This window comes from Convolutriloba macropyga, chromosome 4, assembly GCF_964194025.1.
Source record: "Convolutriloba macropyga chromosome 4, txConMacr16.3, whole genome shotgun sequence".
Classification (NCBI taxonomy): Eukaryota; Metazoa; Xenacoelomorpha; order Acoela; family Convolutidae; genus Convolutriloba; species Convolutriloba macropyga.
In genome coordinates, this window is record NC_134471.1 from 4,178,462 (window position 1) to 4,196,285 (window position 17,824).

The 17,824-nt window shown below is 35.7% G+C and overlaps 2 protein-coding genes across 2 annotated transcripts in view; one reads left to right on the forward strand and one right to left on the reverse strand.

Moving 5' to 3' along the window:
• Positions 1-5,700: 5,700 nt before the first annotated feature.
• Positions 5,701-11,679, reverse strand: LOC142338217 (uncharacterized). Its single transcript, XM_075387874.1, has 3 exons — positions 11,556-11,679; positions 6,554-6,801; positions 5,701-6,036 (listed from the first exon to the last, which is right to left on the reverse strand). Exons 1-3 carry the CDS (start codon positions 11,556-11,558, stop codon positions 5,901-5,903), a joined length of 387 nt encoding a protein of 128 aa, XP_075243989.1. The 5' UTR covers positions 11,559-11,679; the 3' UTR covers positions 5,701-5,900.
• Positions 11,680-15,583: 3,904 nt separating this feature from the next.
• The window catches only part of LOC142338218 (uncharacterized), a 72,661-nt gene continuing 70,420 nt past the window's right edge, over positions 15,584-17,824 (forward strand). The window contains exon 1 of the mRNA XM_075387876.1: positions 15,584-16,161. Within this exon, the coding sequence (XP_075243991.1) occupies positions 16,128-16,161 (34 nt within the window). The 5' untranslated portion in view covers positions 15,584-16,127. The remainder of the gene's footprint in view (positions 16,162-17,824) is intronic.

A 17,824-nucleotide genomic window follows, 5' to 3' on the forward strand; every position in this document is an offset into this window, starting at 1 on the left:
CAACCAATTAAGTTAATTTGTAAAACAGCTCTAAGCGAATTTGAATACAGTGGCATCAGAAAATTTCTTACAGAAGAAAGAATCATTGCGCGGAGTTTTCATTCTTGTTGGCAGGATGAGTATTTTGGTACGGAAAATGACTAAACATTGTCACCTGACTGTGAGGAGCTAAGCAATGACAGTCGGATGATGACTACATGGTTGAAAATACTTCGGACACATTTTTTTTGGATGTAGAGGAACTTGATATCTACCAAGCCAGAAATGAGACAATATTTGCCGCAAGATTTTACTCAGAAGCATCCGACCATATAACTTCCATAGTGAGCACTTTAGGCGGTGGTGGCAGAGTTTGCAGTAACAAACTGTTGGGACCTTGGAGCTTGATGGAGTTAAATACCGGACGTTCGGGTGAGAAGTTCGTCAATGCAACAAACGTGCCTGATGATATATTGGAGAAATCGTCAAGAAGTTTGGGATGAATTGACCGGCAGTTAGCATCTAAAACACGAAAAAGGCTAAAGTTGAGACAACAGAGGAATAAAATACTTTCGCACAGTTGGGAAAGGAGCTGGAGGAATGGGTGCAAACGCATTTGAATGAAGGTCAGCCTAATGGTGGTCTTTCGACCGTACAAATGGTTGAGCATCAAATGTAAAGTGCTGGAAATGACAGATTAGGGAAATCCGATCCCAAGTCAATGGCTATTGGGTCGAACGATTTGGTCGCACGATAATCAGCAACCTAAGAGGGGACATTTCAGCAGGTTTTTGATGGAAATTGAGCAAAAAATGGAGAGAATGATTGCATTACCATTTCCAGAGGTTGCAAAATTGTTACCGGAGAACAGATCGTTGAGTCGGGAACAGGGATGCAGCCCATTGGAAGCATCAAGACAGTTGTCATGGCGGGATTATAGTAGAAATGGCAGCTACATTGGAAAAAGGGGTCAAAATCCATTCGAGCATCCGAGGAAGAAGTTTTCAATGTTCAGGTGAACGAGTGTATGATGAGAGGGACGTGGGCAGGGAAGTTATTCAAGCCCTTTTGTTTATAACCGAACTTCGTCTATACTGTATTAAAATGGTTTACTAAGGCAAACTGATCAAGCATTTTTGCCCAATGGTAATTTATTTTATAAAACAAGATTTTTAATAATGTGTGTTGTTTTGGTAGATCTATATATTAGAACCTTTTCAATAATGATTTTCGGATTTTCGAGAAGTATGTACCTTAGAGGCAATAAAGTGTGGTAGAGATGATGAGTTAATTGAAATATGTTAAATTGTCAAAACCGTAAGTTTTAAAATCTGATTGAGTCAAGCGCTAGTCACATTTTAGGGCAGTTAGTTTAGGTTAATCCTAAGCTGAAACATCGTGGTTGACTTTCAGATGTATCAGACTAACTTGATGGATTTTTGAGTAATGAGGACCATAAAATAATGGTTTGCAATTATTCGGGAGAATAATAATCTAGGAGGGAAGTAGAACTCATAAAATTTTGCCAGGACATGCGAGCGAGCGAGTAAGTTAGATAAGTTAACCAGGTTGTTTAAATTTATTCTAGGTATTTGAGTTTAGCATCCTTCATAAAGGGTTATTGCTTCGGGGCGCCACTGAGAGAAGTTGAATGATTTATCTTGAACAATTAAATAACTAAACAAAAGCGTATTTTCCCCCTGCTTCTTTTTAAGTTCTATTCATCGTGAACCTTTAAACTTTGTTGGTATTTTCCCCTAATGATTGTTCAAGTACAATAGGGATGCGCGGCCGGAAGCAATTTATCAACCTAAATAATTAGACACTGAAGGGGGCTGATTTGAAGATTTTGGATATTTTGAAGTAATAGGTGGTGTTTTAAGTATGAAATAACTGCATGAACCGGTCGAAATGGAGTTTACGACTGAATCAATGTACTAGCTCATCTTGGAAAGAGCTGATGAAGAGAAATTGTGATATTGTAAATAAAATTGCAGTTTTTACAGAATAGTTGTTAACACTTGATATTGAAATAGTATTTTCTCTAAAACTTTAAATCGGATTGGCCTGAAAAATGAGAGACAGCATAATTTCGCTTAGAGGAATTTAATTTTGAAGGCAAATTTGACCCCGAATTATCCGCACGGAACTAGCGCACGCTGGTGATGCGGGACGTAAAATTTGATTTGCTCGAGGAGTATTGATAGTAGCTTTACAATTTTTGAAGGGTGCTATTTTAATGGTGTTTTTTTTCCGGATATGACCAGAAGTCGGTGCATTGTGATGACCCGAGTTCCAAAAACCGGAAATTGTCCTTTTTGTGCAGCAAAATGACTTCGAAATGTTAATAATATAATAACATGACATAGTTAGTGACAAAAACAGCCATCCCGGTCAATTTTGACGAACTCGGCTTTTTTCGGGTTGCGGCAGCCACGATTTCTTAAGAAACTCAAAACGCAAACGATTTGCAACGTATAATGCTAGGACAATATTTTTTGCATGCATTTAGTTGTTACTCTACATTTTCTAATTTTAAATATTTTCACCCGAAGTGATTTTGATCCCTAGAGCACAAGATATGATCCTTTGATTTTTGATTCTCTGCGGAATACACGCGAGAGATGTGCGCTTGCACTGCTCGTTCCCGATTATGGGTTAGTTCATAAAAATTGATAGATAGATGCACCTGTGGAGGGACTTTTTGTGAAATTAGTTATTTTTATCAATTAAGATAATTGACCCCTAATTAATCTCAGGAGGTCCAAATATTGGGCTTTCAGGACAATTGGTTTTTCCGGCCTATATAAGTACAGGTAATGCCTTAAAATGATTTGGAAATTGGGAATGAAAATGCTCATAATTTAAACGTAGAGTTTGGTTAATGTCCAACACATGGTTTTTGCAATTAATTGTTTTTTATAGCGGAGAGTGTGCGCTGGGAACTTTTCAAATCGAAGTTCAACGTATACTTAGTAAACAAATGAAAATGACATTTGATGAGAGGGAGCAGCTGGTTTAGTGGGACTAAACTTTCGAAGCTAGTGTGTAAAGCCGAGAGGAGAACGAGAAAGTTTGAGAGTTTAGTAAGACTGAAGGTTGAAAACTTGTGATCGAGTTGGAATCCTCTGAGCTTTTTTGGTTTCGTTCATTTGGGAAGTGAGCCACGGATTTTGTCATTATTATTTTATTTACTATTATGAAATGTCTTGAGTTTGTATCTACATTGATGTGTAAGTAATTTTATTAACTCTGTAATCCATATTAGCAGAATTTATATTACGGGCCTCAATGTGAATCATCTTATTTCAAGGCTATATAATTTGCAAAAGAGTACAAGAGTTGAAGAATGGAAAAAGCGGAGTAACAAAGTAGCGCTCGCTTGCCCATTTCAAAACTTTGGTTTTTTTTCTTCGATTAATCTTTTGGGCGACAGAGTCTCCTCAGTGTTAGCCTAGTTAGAAATTCAGAAGACGACAGCAACTCACATCATCTGGGGTTTCCATAACGAAAGTTAGTTAAATGCAGTTGACAAAACCGGAAATCCAGCAATGATCGTAGCAATTTTTAACTTTTTTTAATGAACTTATAATAGTATTTGTTAAGAGCACTATTTTATCACGTTTTAACGATATACATTGTTTTCACGTTTTCGGCGTGTTTTTATAGATAGACTCCCAATGTGATAAGAGCATGTGCATTTACCCAAGATGGAAGCAACAAGTTATAACAAAACTAGTTTAGTTCAATTTCATTTGTGGGACGTTTTTGTTCATAGGGTCCTCTTGATTGAATCGATTTAGAGGAGTGCAACTGTTTTCTGATTTTCATCTGATAGACAGCTTTGGCTGCGCTGGATGCTGATTGATGTGGTCGAACGTTCATCGTAAGAATGTTAATTATTTTCACATATATTCTATCAATATTTTCCTTAATGTTTCATCGTTTTTCTTCCCTTTCAATTATGTTGAGATACCCTCAGATCTCAGCAGTTCTACCATACGTCTATCAAAACTATTTATAACAATATAGCGTACATAAAACACGAAGCGCGAAAACTTAGCATATAATTTTTTCTGGCAGCAGGCTTTTCATTCAGAAATTTTTCAGAAAATATAATATATCTTCAAGTTCATATCGGAATATTTTGGTCATTGACATCCCTAAGAACTTAACGTTTGGGAACTTTATAATCGACTTGTCATAATATGGGATTCACTTCCCCTTTGTTTATTAAAATTTTTTATTTACAAATTGTCATATAAAATGACGTAATCTCCTTTGGGTGCATTACGGCCAAACTCATGGACTCCCAAGGTCGCAATCCTGGATTATTCGATTACTATCTTATCAATGTTTCTGTAAAAGTTAATTTGTTTACCACATTTTGCAGTATCGGTATTTATCCGTTTTATTCTCCTTTCATGATTTAGAACAGTAAACACCAGAAAATGCTACGTGAAGGCCACCGCTAAGGATAAAACAAAATATGTTAAGTTAGATATTTTTCTCCGGATCTGTTGGACAGAAATTAAATGAAACTTAACCATTTAATTAAAAGCCCTTTGTTACTTTCAATTTTAGTTCTATTAATGCATCAACTTCTTCAATCAATTTTCGAAAGCAATTTTCCCCAGAATCGACCTCGCAAACTGCTGGTCTGGCATCCCATTTAACTTGAGAAAGTTGAAGGTAATTTTAATGTAGCCGTTATCTTAATGCAGAGATGCAAATTTAAACTCCATCATAGTTGAACAAACGTTTTGCACGTTGAGACGTTTTTAAATTCTGGAACTGAGATGAAGTTTATTATCAACTTGACCTTGGGCTATCCGGTGAGTTAATTTTGCGTATCATCTCAATTTGAAAGTTACGCAAGACCACTATTGCAGGCATCAAAGCTGCAGTTTTTGTTTTCAAAGCCCGATCATGAGTTGGTTAAATATTAGGTCAAAAGTTTATTCAGTTCAGCTTATATTTGATATGGCACTTTCGCTAAAATCAGTATATTTCAATTTGAGACCGATGATGTAAAAAAAATTACCAGAATGTTGGGAGAACAAGATTTCCAAATTTTATTAGTTCAAGCGTTTCATAAATTTTATGCTTTTTGTTTTCATTTCATTTTTGTTTTCATTGAAAATAGAATCTGTAGTACTAATACCACCCAGACGAAGATTGAACAGATTAACGCACCTGACAAGTTTTCGCTAACCTAGACTCCTTTACTAAAGTAAACGTACAAAAACGTACTGCCTGTTTTGAATCCAACAAATTTATGATTAAATCCCACAGATTTCCATTGGGACTAATTGTACTACCTCAAACAGACAATTGAATATAAAAACAATTTAAAAAAAGGGCAAAATTATGTTGACTGACAGTTTACCATGAAAAATTAAATTTTGTGCGTTTACTTTAGTCACTTAGTGTATAACATTGTTTATAACATTGAATATTGTTGAGAAGCAATTTTTGACCTGTATATGCGATATAGATACTTAAATAAGCCCAACGTCTAATTATTTTTAATATTCGGTTCAGATAAAAAACATTGAAGATTACTAAATAAATGTAAATCAGGCTCCAATGATAGTACAAAAAATTCAGAACAATATTCTGGTCTCTAGCTGTCTGCGGCTTGTTTACGATTCGAGTCGTGATTGAATTTGGGCCATAGTAGGCCAAATAGGGAAACTTTTAAACGGGTTTCAAAAGCAGTTTTCAAAATCTGATCAATTGTTAAGCCCACAAGTCATTTGTTTCATATCCCTTATCAATGATTAGTAATGAAAATGCTGTGTATCATAAAGAACAGTTTTTCTCGCGCTGCTGTATTAAAGGATACAAAAAACAAGTATGTCTGTGAATAATTTTTTTTACTGATTTCGACTATCACTGCTTGCTTTCGTGTTTGTTAGTTAATACATGGCCTTCCATGCAAAGAATGAGCCCTGTTTCGGGTACTTTCTGCCGATGAATCCGTCCTTGAAGAACGAGCTCAACTCACTTGGGTAGAATGTTTCGGGTTGTTCCTCTTTCCCATCCCAGCGTTTTCTGTGAACAAAATGGAAGAAAATTAACCCTAGCAACAAATCCTTCTCCAACTTTTGTTTTTATCGATTCTGCGACGTAGTTTTAAACAAATCTGGCGTATCAAGCGAAGCAAATTTTGTATACATTGCAACACGTAAATTAAATATTTTTGGGCAAAATATGTGTTCTTAATAGCCGCAGCGACTTCAATTACCAGCATTATTATTGTTCGGGATCACGTTCAAAAACTGCAGATAAAATATTTGCTCTGTACTGGATGTGGCTGAAAGTTTTTTGAGTGTCCTCGGAATTATACCGAAATGTGCTTATGCCCAAATGGAAAACATAAACCGACTAATGTCGGAAGAATTGCTCCTCAACGACAGGCGAGGCAATTTAATTCCGGGGCTGTAGCCTAGATCAATTTTTCTTTATGGGTGCAAAAATAGTTGACCACGATGGGATTCGAACCATGGACCTTTCTCTCCCTCCTCCGGGAATGATTCGAAATACCAACACGGACCCAGTCAATACTCACTGTGGATGTTGTCTTCTTGTTTCGCCGTTATTTCCAAAAATGAGGTCCAAATGGCGACTAGCAGTGAGAGCTGTCTTAGTGCGAGTGACGTCATAGTTGTACTGTCTCTTTCCAAATGCCATTCGGGCAACTGAGTTGTCACCCCCGTCTTGCCTCTCAGATATCTCCTCCTGCCCCCCTCCTCGCCAGTTTGTTGAGGTCGTCATTGCGGCACACATGACCATTGCAAACGAAAGCAAGGCGAGTTTCTAAAATATTTTCCACAAAATTTATAACTTGTTCCCGCGCTTACCACAACGTTTTGAAAAACCGTACATAAAAAGTCAAGGTTAGGAAAGTTTGACAATCTACCAGTGCTATTCCGCGCTCAAAAAGAACCTAAGTCAGACTACCCGGGTCGATAATTTTGCGTTGAATGGCGGTGACACCTCGACCCGGGTATTACCAGACGGAAGAGACCGCTGATTGGACCATCCTCAAGTCCACCCAATGAGTGGATCATCCTCAAGTCCACCCAAAAGTAACTCCTGGTAATACCATCCCAGACCGAAGTGACCTCTAATCAGACCGAAATCAGATCGTATACGCGCTCGAACCAGTTTGCAGGCCCTGTAATTTTGTTCTAGAAATACTCCATGTGCGTTCGAATTTGGCCTGATTGGAGGTCATTTGCGACTGAGACCTCAACCTTGTGTGTTCAATAACGCAGCTCAAGTCGTTTTTCGTGAAAAACCATCTAAGTTCATCTATTCATTTAGGAACATGAACAAATGGCATATTAAACGAATTACTTTTTTAACACTCTGGTTTTTTTAATGACAGGCAGTACTCTTAGAGTTGGATTTTCCTTATTTGAAAACATTACTGCAAACATCAATTTTTATGAAAGTCCTATAATATAGCCATATCCAGAAGTTTGTTTACATTTACAAGCAGTCTCTGATCAAACTAATTCGTGTTTACATTTACAAGCAGTCTCTGATCAAACTAATTCGAGTGACCTTGAGTCCGATCAGCTGCATTTTCGAGAGCACTTGATTCTGATTATAGGTGGATTCGAGGGCACAATAGTCAGGAGTGAGTTTTGAGCGCAACGATGGCCTGATCAGACAAAATTCGAGCGCACGTTTTGACGACGGTCTGGAAAATATTGGGTCCTCGCGGTATCACGATGTCGAAAATCGTCTGATCAGTGGCAGTTTCGATTGTCTCATCAGAGACCATTTAATGTGCGAAAAATATCTTAACAACGGTCTGGAATTGGTCTGGGCCAGGGTCGCACAAATGTCTGATATCGGCCTGATCAGTGATGACTTCCGTCTGGAAAGTCTTGATCAGGAACAATTTAAAGTGCAATCGAGGTGCACACGAGGTTTACAGCTCACATAAGTCTGATAAAAGGTAACTTCGTTCTTGGGATAGCCTGATCAGAGGGCACTTCGATCAGGCACTTTAATCTGTGTAACAAAGAAATTCACCAGATAAGCAATAACAAAAAATCAGAACGACTTTGGTCGTACATAGGGGGGGGGGGGGGGGGGTAAAGCGGGGGTAAAGCTTGCATTCTCATCAAGGCCATATCCAGATATGCACATCAGGTTGTTCTAAGCTGTGCTTTCAATCTGTTTAGTCTGATTTGTGTAGTCAAAAAGGAGTTTTATTGAGCTTGAGCGCTAGGTAGAAATTAAGCCAAAACTGGAAATGAGTGTCGCGCTTGTTTTGTTACAGTCATTGGGATACCATGGCGCTATCAGTTTTTGTATTGTTTTGCTAAAGGAACCCTTGTGTTTACTCTCAGACGTATTGTCCCAACAGAAAAAAAAACTAAATATCTTAAAAGATTGTATGGCATCTTTTCACTGCCGAATATGAACTCTTAAAATGAGCAATCGTTCATTGCACAATTTTTTTTTACAAAACTGCTGAGGAAATTTCTCAAAAGCGTGTGTTTCTCCTAACAACTTTCATTTGTTTTGTATAATTATACTTCGTATATTCCACGCATTTTGCGCAAGTTGTTTTTATGTCACAAAACTGGATTTTTCATCCAAAAGTGAATTTCTAACACCATTTTAACTTGTATAAGATGTACTATAAAAAAAAATCAGTATCAGAAGATCCTAAATTGTAAACCATGTTTATATAGCGTGTCCCATAAAGTTGAAATAAGCGAACGTTTCAAAGGCCATAAATTAGAGTTCAAAGGTCAAACTTCAAATTTAAAATATGTAGAAAAAATTGATGACTGAAAACTTAAACGAGAAAACGCTAACATTCAAATGAGCATATTGATGCTCAATTGCACGTTTTTGGCGTTTTTCGAACGTTCGCTTATTTCAACTTTATGGGACAGACTATACTAGATTAACTTTTAATTAAAAGAATAATTTACGATCGATAACCAAATGTTTCGAACAGAATTGAAGTTATTGTCCAGCTGGAAATTCCAAGAGAGCGATTGGATCACTAGTTATCATCACACAAATAATATTAAAAATAATTTTGCCTGAAACTGCTTCATTGAAAGCAAATCCGTTAACAGAAGAATCCGTTAACAGTAAGTGGAACAAATATGAGAAAAACTGTCATTTGAATAACTAAATTGGGGTCCTTTGTTTTTCTTGAAAAATTAAAAAGTTGAAGCCGGAGAGAAGCCCTACTGATCCAGAAAGTAAGCTTTTATACAAGTGGTTGTCTCTATGCAACATTTTTTACCACGTGCATATTCTTTCATACGCGAAAATTGAGATCAATAAAATTTTTAATAACATTAACGTCATAAGAATATTATTCTCTTTGTACAAGTGAGAGAAAATAAATATCATTTTGCATCATGCTTTCTTAAACTGCACGTTTTGAGCCACAACCATTCTATTAAAACATATTCAAATTTAAAGTAAAAAGAACTCGCGAAATGTTTTTCTTTTTAATTGGTAAAGTTTTTACCCGCTATTTGATTTATCAAAAAGCACCAGATATAGGAAATCTTGTTTTTGATATAATTCCTAATTTTTGAACAACATTTACAGGTTTTGAAGTTAATCTATTTTTAGAACACCCGGCAATAAATAAACGTGCGTAAAATTAAACTTCTTTTTTCAAAAATCACTCCAGTTTTCCCACTGTTTAAATATTTCTTAAATGGAAAAGAAGCATGATGGAATGCAATTGTCGATGTTCGTAGGTTATTCATAAATAGTGATGATCGTTGATCGCTGGATCATTTTGCCTAAACGGTTGTGTTGACAAACTTTAATGAAACCCAGGTTGAGGTCCCAGACGGAAGCAAGTATGTCCAGACCGAAGATGAACGCACGATGGGGGCGTCGTGCATTCAAAATTACATAGTCTGGAAACATCACAAAACGCACGAAAGTCTGAACATGAACGCACGAAAGTCTGTCGAACGCACGAAAATCTGAACATGAACGCACGAAAGTCTGGACATGAACGCACGAAAGTCTGAACATGAACGCACGAAAGTCTGGTGAACGCACGAAAGTCTGGACATGAACGCCCGAATTTAAGATGCGCAACTACTAAACTTACTTTTTAAAAGGCGCTATTTGTTTATCAATTAAAAGATTGATATAACTACTGTGTTTGGATAATTGTGTTGAACATAAGATTGCCCAAAAAGCAAAGAGTCAAATTTCTCAAAAACCAACAATCGTTATAGAAATGTTGAAACAAAGAAAACAAATTTTTCTTAGCATTAGCATGAAGCACGGTAGGTACTCTATATGAAAAGTTCGTTGTCAAATATATATAATTTTTTTTCAGTGTAACAATATTCTGTTGACTTTTTTAAAAAAAATTGTTTCTCGAATTTGTAAAGATGCATTTTAAAAGTAGCGTTCATACAATTTACTACTGGCAAAATTTTGAAATCGTTTGATTGCAGCATAACTGTTTAATTGTTTTCGTAATTTATATGCAAGAGAGTGAAGAAAATAAAGCAAAGTATTTTGTTTTCACGAAGAAAATTTATCCGTATCGGTCAAAAGTTGGACCACCATTTCTCACTTCTAAAGCGAGTTTTTGAAACGCAGTTTTTTTAGTATGTCAAGATCTTAATAGTGTTTAATAAAAAATGACAATAAATTTTTGGATTGAATTTAATAACTTACCGTTTTTTTTTATTTTTTCCTTATGTTTTAGCTCGAATTTGTTCTTGATGCGACTCAGTGAATTTTATGGAAGTTTATTCCTCCCATTTTAGAGTGTGCAAATTATTTGCACCCCCAAGAGCAAATGCAACGTTTTTTTTTTTAAATGATTTACGACGTAATTGCAAGTGCTGTGTAAATTGGGGTGTGTGTAAGTAATGCAATCAAAGGGTGTCAATAACGGGAAACATGCTAAAAGTTTTGTGGACTTAGTTAATGTCTTATGAGTTTTTTTAGATTACAATTAATTCTTCTTTTGAAGCCTAGACAGATTTAAACATTAGTCTGGGAAACAGATTTCACAAAATTAATCCCGCTCTCATTTTTATTAAAACGCCGAAACACTAGCTAGCGACGGTTCCGTTGAAATGTGAACTCCATTGGTTTCACGAATCACAAAGAGAAAACGGATCTTTCGGTGAATGCAAACTAAGCCGAAGTAAAACAAAGCCGACGTAAAAGCAGGCCGAATGTTATGTAATACTAAAACATTTTTTTTAGGAAAAGATAGGCACAAAGGGAAAGGATCAGAACTATGCAACATTTGGCAATTGTGCTTCCTCACTTTTTCAAAATATGAATATCCAGTTGATGAAAAAAGTGACACCGAAAAGTGACACTATAGCAACCCCCCCCCCCCATCTTGATACAGTAGAAAACTTTAGACCCACATCCTAATAGCTTATTTATACCCTAATGCGACTATAATCTTGGTAGGGCTCTGTAATAGGAAAAACGGTCTTTGTGTTACCCCAAAAAGATTTTTTGAGCTATTATAGGAGGGAACCTAATTTGAAGATTGCATTTTTTTTAAAAAAAAAATACAGACTAACCATGACAAACGAATCGAAATTGTCAACTATGACAGTTGAGACTTGAAGAAGGGTTACAAGAGAAGTGGTTACAAAATTAACAGTTGAGAAAAACTGACAAACTGTGTTCAACTACAAAACAAGATTGCTGCAATTCATTAGCTGTTTACGTAAACAATTATCACCCACGGGACATAAAACTCGAGTTTTAAGTGTTGTGACGAAAATGTGGAAATTACCTAAACACAGAAGTTCAGCTATTAAAATCTAAAAACTAACTACTTATAATTACGTTTACTTTTCCCCTCACACTACTTATAAATTTCAAAATATGATGTGAGAAACACACCTCCTCTGTTAAATATGGTATATCCGCGCCGCCCCCGCGTTGATTGTTTGAAAATATGAAAGTTCGCAAAAGTGTGGAATGAACAAACAAAAAGCCGGAGGCTGAGTTTAAAAAAGTGTTTTCAGCACGGTTAAACCTATCAACACCGGCCGCGTTGTAAATAAATTGCACTTTCCAAATATGGTTTGCTCATCAGAAAAATCTTTCTTAATATATTATCGACTTAATTTATACTCTTTGAAAAAGCAAACAGAAACAAACACACACATATATGCTCAAACATACACACACACACACACAAAACACTCACACAAACAAGCAAACACACATAAACAAACGCACACTCACCTACACAAAAACACACAAACATACACGCAAACACACACACACATATATGCACTCAAACACACACACACACAAAGACACACACCCACCCACACACACACACACACACACACGCACACGCACAAAGAAAAAGTCGCATATACACATGCACGACAACACACACACGCAATCATAAACTCACACACACACACACACACACACACACACACACACACACACACACACACACACACACACACACACACATATATATGGTTAAACACACACTCAAACACACACGCACACACATGCACACAAACACACACAAACACACACAAACACACACACACATACAAACACACACAAATGCCCACACACACACTAACGCACAGATATACAAAATACACCCACAAAAACATACACACATAAACGAATATACACAAACTTAGAGTTACACAAATGAATACACACCCAGACACAAAAACAAGTTTATACATACATACAAACACGCACAGACACAAACACACAAACACACATACCCTGTCACAAGCACACATATACACACACACTCATAATTACATTCTCTCTCTCTCACACACTCAATAAGACACACAGCCACTTCATTTCCTTAAAATTCCTACAGCTCAAAATATCAGCGGTTTCATTTTAGGGTAGTTCAATGCTATAATTAGGACAAAAGAATACGATCAATTTGGGTGAGAACTATTGTATAAGTTGAAGCCGCTAATTTGTTTACATAAAGCTTTTGTGCCGACTTCCGCCTTCAATTAATATTTAAGGTGAAGTATTGGTGGTGCTGTGACTGCACGTCAGAGGACCAAATTAATCATGTGGCTATACTGACGCCAAAATGGCGGATTTTCAATTTAGCACCCTAGCAATCATGTTCTTTTTGGCACGATATACCTGCGTTACTTCTTTACCACTGCTTTTCCTTTGCAACAAATCAGGTGTTTCGAGAGATTCGCGTTACCAATCTTCTTTTGCTACCTAAAAAGCATTTCCTTAGTATTGAATTACATCTATAAAATCATCATTATGGCTTGTTGTTCCAAAGTTAGAGTTCTATTGCACGTGTCTCCTAGCACACTCCGCTCCCATTTTTGGCACCGAAAATCAAAACGGTTGTAGTCAATATGTTGTTCTTGATGTCTGTATGCAGGCACTCTTTGTCATCTTTGTCATACTAGTTTGTTGCGTTGGCTGTAGCAAACCTGAAAATTTTGTTTTAGTGCTGTTGATTACGTTGAAATTTTTGTATTACGTTTTGTCCTCAATAGTACGCTGAACTTGAAGCGATAGATTCATCTATAATTCCAATTATGCACTAACCTTTAAGTTGCCTACTGTTGACTAGTTTATTGATGATGTCAAAATACATTTCTGCTTGTCCAGAGGAAACTCATGCTGAAGTTTGCGTAATTTTCATCAAAATTCGATTAGTGTCTTTGTGTGTCGTCTGTGGACTGTTACTGGATGCTGGCTGTCAACGGACTGCTTTGTAGTGTTATATGATACTTGCCTGTTTGAAACGCTGAATGTTTTTTTTGTGATATTTTCGTTTCACAGTATAAATGTTTTTGGTAATAAATGTTTTGAATCGACACTGTTTTCAGAAACTTTTTAATTTAATAAATAAAATTCAAATTTTTTAATAAATATTTTTCACTAGCATTTTTCACTTTCTTTTGATTAGTTTTTTCAAGGTTTTTGACTGCAGTGTGGTAGCGTGGTTCTCTTTATTGTACATTCGTGTTTTTTCAAAAACTGTTGATTCATGCCTCTTGTTCTGGCGTGTTTTATGTCAGCTTGATCACATTTTTTTCATCTTGATGAAGGTTTTCGCCTGTTACCTAAGTTTAACAGATCTGCTACTACTGTGAATCGCTAGACAGAAAACTCTGCTGTCCATAATTAATACATGTGAATTGTTAATCTGGTTTGCTACTTTTGTTTGACTGTTGAGTTCGTATTACCTGCCCAATGTATTTAAAATTGATTACAAATATTCGACTTTGTCAGGCAATTTCACAACCCTTGTTTTCAGATTACAGTTGTAAGCGTGTGTGGAAACGAGCTAAACTAAACTATTTTAGTCCACTTTGATCGAAATTGGATTTATGCAGCAATTTTTCACAAAGCGTATTTTGTGGCGCAACGTGGGATAAACTTTTGTCACTAATTTCAACGCCACAAGTCAATAATTTGTGCATTATAAGTAACTCTTTCCAAATAGGACAGTGTCATTTAGACTGTTAATAGAGAAAGCCCAACTGGTTTTTAATTTCAGAAATTTATCTCCCGGTACTAACTGCAGATTAGGAGGACAATGAGCAGTTTTTCTATTATCGTTGTCCACAAGAACAATTAACTTTTTGAATTGGGTGTCAAGTAATTTCAATGTTGCGTAAATGGTATAAGTTCATTCTTGACTACTTGCGACAAAATGTAAGCCTCTTCAACGATATTTGTAACTTTATTCCACGTTTTGTATCACTATATTTTATCGTTGAAAAGGGTGTTGACAACTGAGGACAAAGTTTTTCGATTCCTTAATACGCAAATTTTTTTATATTAGCTTGCTTTGGTTTAAGCTTAATGTCAATTTTGGAATTAATTTTAAACAAATTTGCAACCTTTGTAAAATAATGCAATAATTAATATATTAAAACAAATCCAATAGTTTTTTATCCAATATTGTTAGAACTTAGACTTCTATGTTGATTTTAATCACATATATCTCCTACATAGTGTACTCTACGAAAATTGAATGAAGCAATCTCCGATAAAAATTTAGAGAAACAGCCCACGTTGCTGAATTAAGCAGAGCTCGACCGGAACGAACTCTTTCAATTGTTTACAATTTCTTGCAAAGTTAATTTACAAAAAAACTATGCAAATTTGGCCATGTGAAGAAATACTTTTTCAAATATTTGCAAACTTGGCATTATCGGGCAAAAAATGCAAATAGTTGAGAATTGCGGGCATTAGTTCGTAACTGGGGTTTCAGAGTAGGGTTTCGTAATGTGTGTGGTATTTTTCTGATTTGACCTGAGAATCTGTGCCTCCCGTATTTGTCGTTTTTAGTTGTAGGATCAATGACACGTGTCACAGTCATTTGTCCAAACTCTTGTTCTCTAGTTTTGGCCTGTTTAAGAAGATTTGTTGGACAGTCCTCATAAAGTCTTTGCCCGCTTTAGTATAGCTTTATAATTGTTCTGACATTCGGCGAGGAGGTCATAAATTGTTTCATTTCTCTTATTAGCCTTTTTCTAGTGGCCAATATGCCAAATATTTTAGTATTTTAAAAGGTGAACAGCATTTGTCTTGCTTTATTTTTCCACTCAACATTTACAGAGCAAATTTAGCATTTTCAAAATGAATGAACAGCATTCAATTCTCAATCTGCCCTAGATGTTTCAAGTTCTACAGCTCTAAAGCTTTATCTCTTTATCTAGAACAGGTTTTTTTTTGTAATATTACTTCAATTTTTTTTTATTTTGCGAACGTGTCGTCTTTTTGACCCATCAAGTGACAGAGATATATACAAAATCAATCATTCTTGTAATCCTAAACAAAATATTATAATGTCCAGCATCATGTAAACTTTTTCTTCATCTCCTTCTTGAAAAAAATTTTCCACCATTTCTCAAAAAGTTTTTCAAAATTAACTTTTTATTTATAAACTTCCAAAATTCCTATTTATTTTTTATAATATGGTCTGATTGGTTGTTTAATCAAAACTTTGTTCAAAACAATTTGAGACAAAGTTTGTTAAAGGTATACATCAATAATTCGAAATCAACAGCCGTAATAGTTAGAACACGAGTTGGAACTGCAATAATACATAACGCAAAAGAAATCTTGACCCTGTCGAATTCAATTAAGTTTGCAGAAATATGCTTTGGATCTGTTCAATTTCAGCTGTTCTCGGTAAGTTATCAATTTTGGTATATTTTAAGTTATGCTCAAATTGAGACCTCATTTTAAGTCTGGTTGAGTCTAGTTGATTATTAGCCGAGATAACCGTTCTTAGTTATCATAAAATGATCATATATGATATCATACACATCTTCCACTAGTTTCTATTACCATCTTTATACAATTACCAGGAAATCTTACATGACTGTACGATAATAAAGAAATCATATATAACTTTGTATCATAAAAAATGATACATAGCCTTGTACGATAATAGAGAAATCATATATGATGTGGCTTTTTTCTTAAAATTGGCTTGAAATCTTACTATTCGTATATGACATTGTATGATATCCGAGAAACACATAAGACAAGCAACCCGATTTAGCGGCCGAAGGGATAGTTAAGGTAAAGTAAATTCTGCTGAAAAATCAATCCACTTTTTTGTAGACGACAGTCCCCATAGCCGAATTTTTCAGATCGTTTTTTCTCATATCGAGTTCTTTCCAACTGTCACTACAATATGTCCTCCTTTTTGAATAAAACCACAGCATGTTATTTTATTCAAGAACCACATGATATATTATTCAAGAACCACATGGGTCCCCTAATAATATAGAAAACAGAGAATTGGGACCGTTTTGCGCTTTTTTAGCCCTCTTATTGCTCGCCTAGCTTCACAAAAGGGCTTTGTTGGCATTTCCTAGAAATTGATATTTGACATTTCTCTTGTACCTAAGATTCATTGACAATCAGTACTGATTCAGAGCAATTTCAGAGAAAATTCAAGTTTTAGTACTGATTCAGAAGGATTTCATAACCAACTGTGAAGTGATTTCTGCATTTCTCTGATTCAGAGCAAAATTCAGAGAAAACATTCTGTATTCTTCTGAATCAGAAGATAATTCAGAATGAATCACTGAATTGGCTCTGAATCAGACAAATTCAGTTTAAAATGTGACCTGCATTAGACTATGACTCAGTACTGAATTCGGCTTAGAATTAGATACGGGCTAGAAATCAACTTCGTGCAGATCGTAGAATCCAGTTTTTGATTCTCTGTGGGATCGGATTTTTGACAATACGGGTATCAAAATCGGGCTATAACCAAAATTTAAGCGAATTGTCTTTAGTCTAAACATAGTAAAGTAAATCTTTTCTTGAGTTATCACTCCTGATTTAACGACTTGCGCAAATAAGACTTAAATTCCAATTAGTTTGTGTCGGCGAATAATTAGTTCATGCAGCTACCTATTACTTATTGCAAATGTATTAAACACTGAATACAGATTACCACGTTTGAGAACGCTCATACCAACATGGCTCATCGATCCTTGTTTTTTTCCTGCATATTAGCAGTTCAGTTCTCAAGTTCGAGTTTTCGAGTTTGGCAAAAACTGCTGAGTGAATAATTCTAAATTTTTGTTTTAGCACTTATCAAATATCTTCTCTATGACAACGGTCTTGTCTTGTTTCGACTCTCAAAAAATTACTTACTTAGTTTCGAGAGAGAATCATTAGCGCCACGGTCGGAAGGGTTGGAGTGATTCTTGTTTAGTCGATCACCATTTTGGGTTAAATACCTTGGTAACTTGTCCTAAAGCTTTCTGATGTAATCACGGTGAAATTTTTCATAATGGAATTAGACCCCTACCGTAGTGATTTAATATATAGA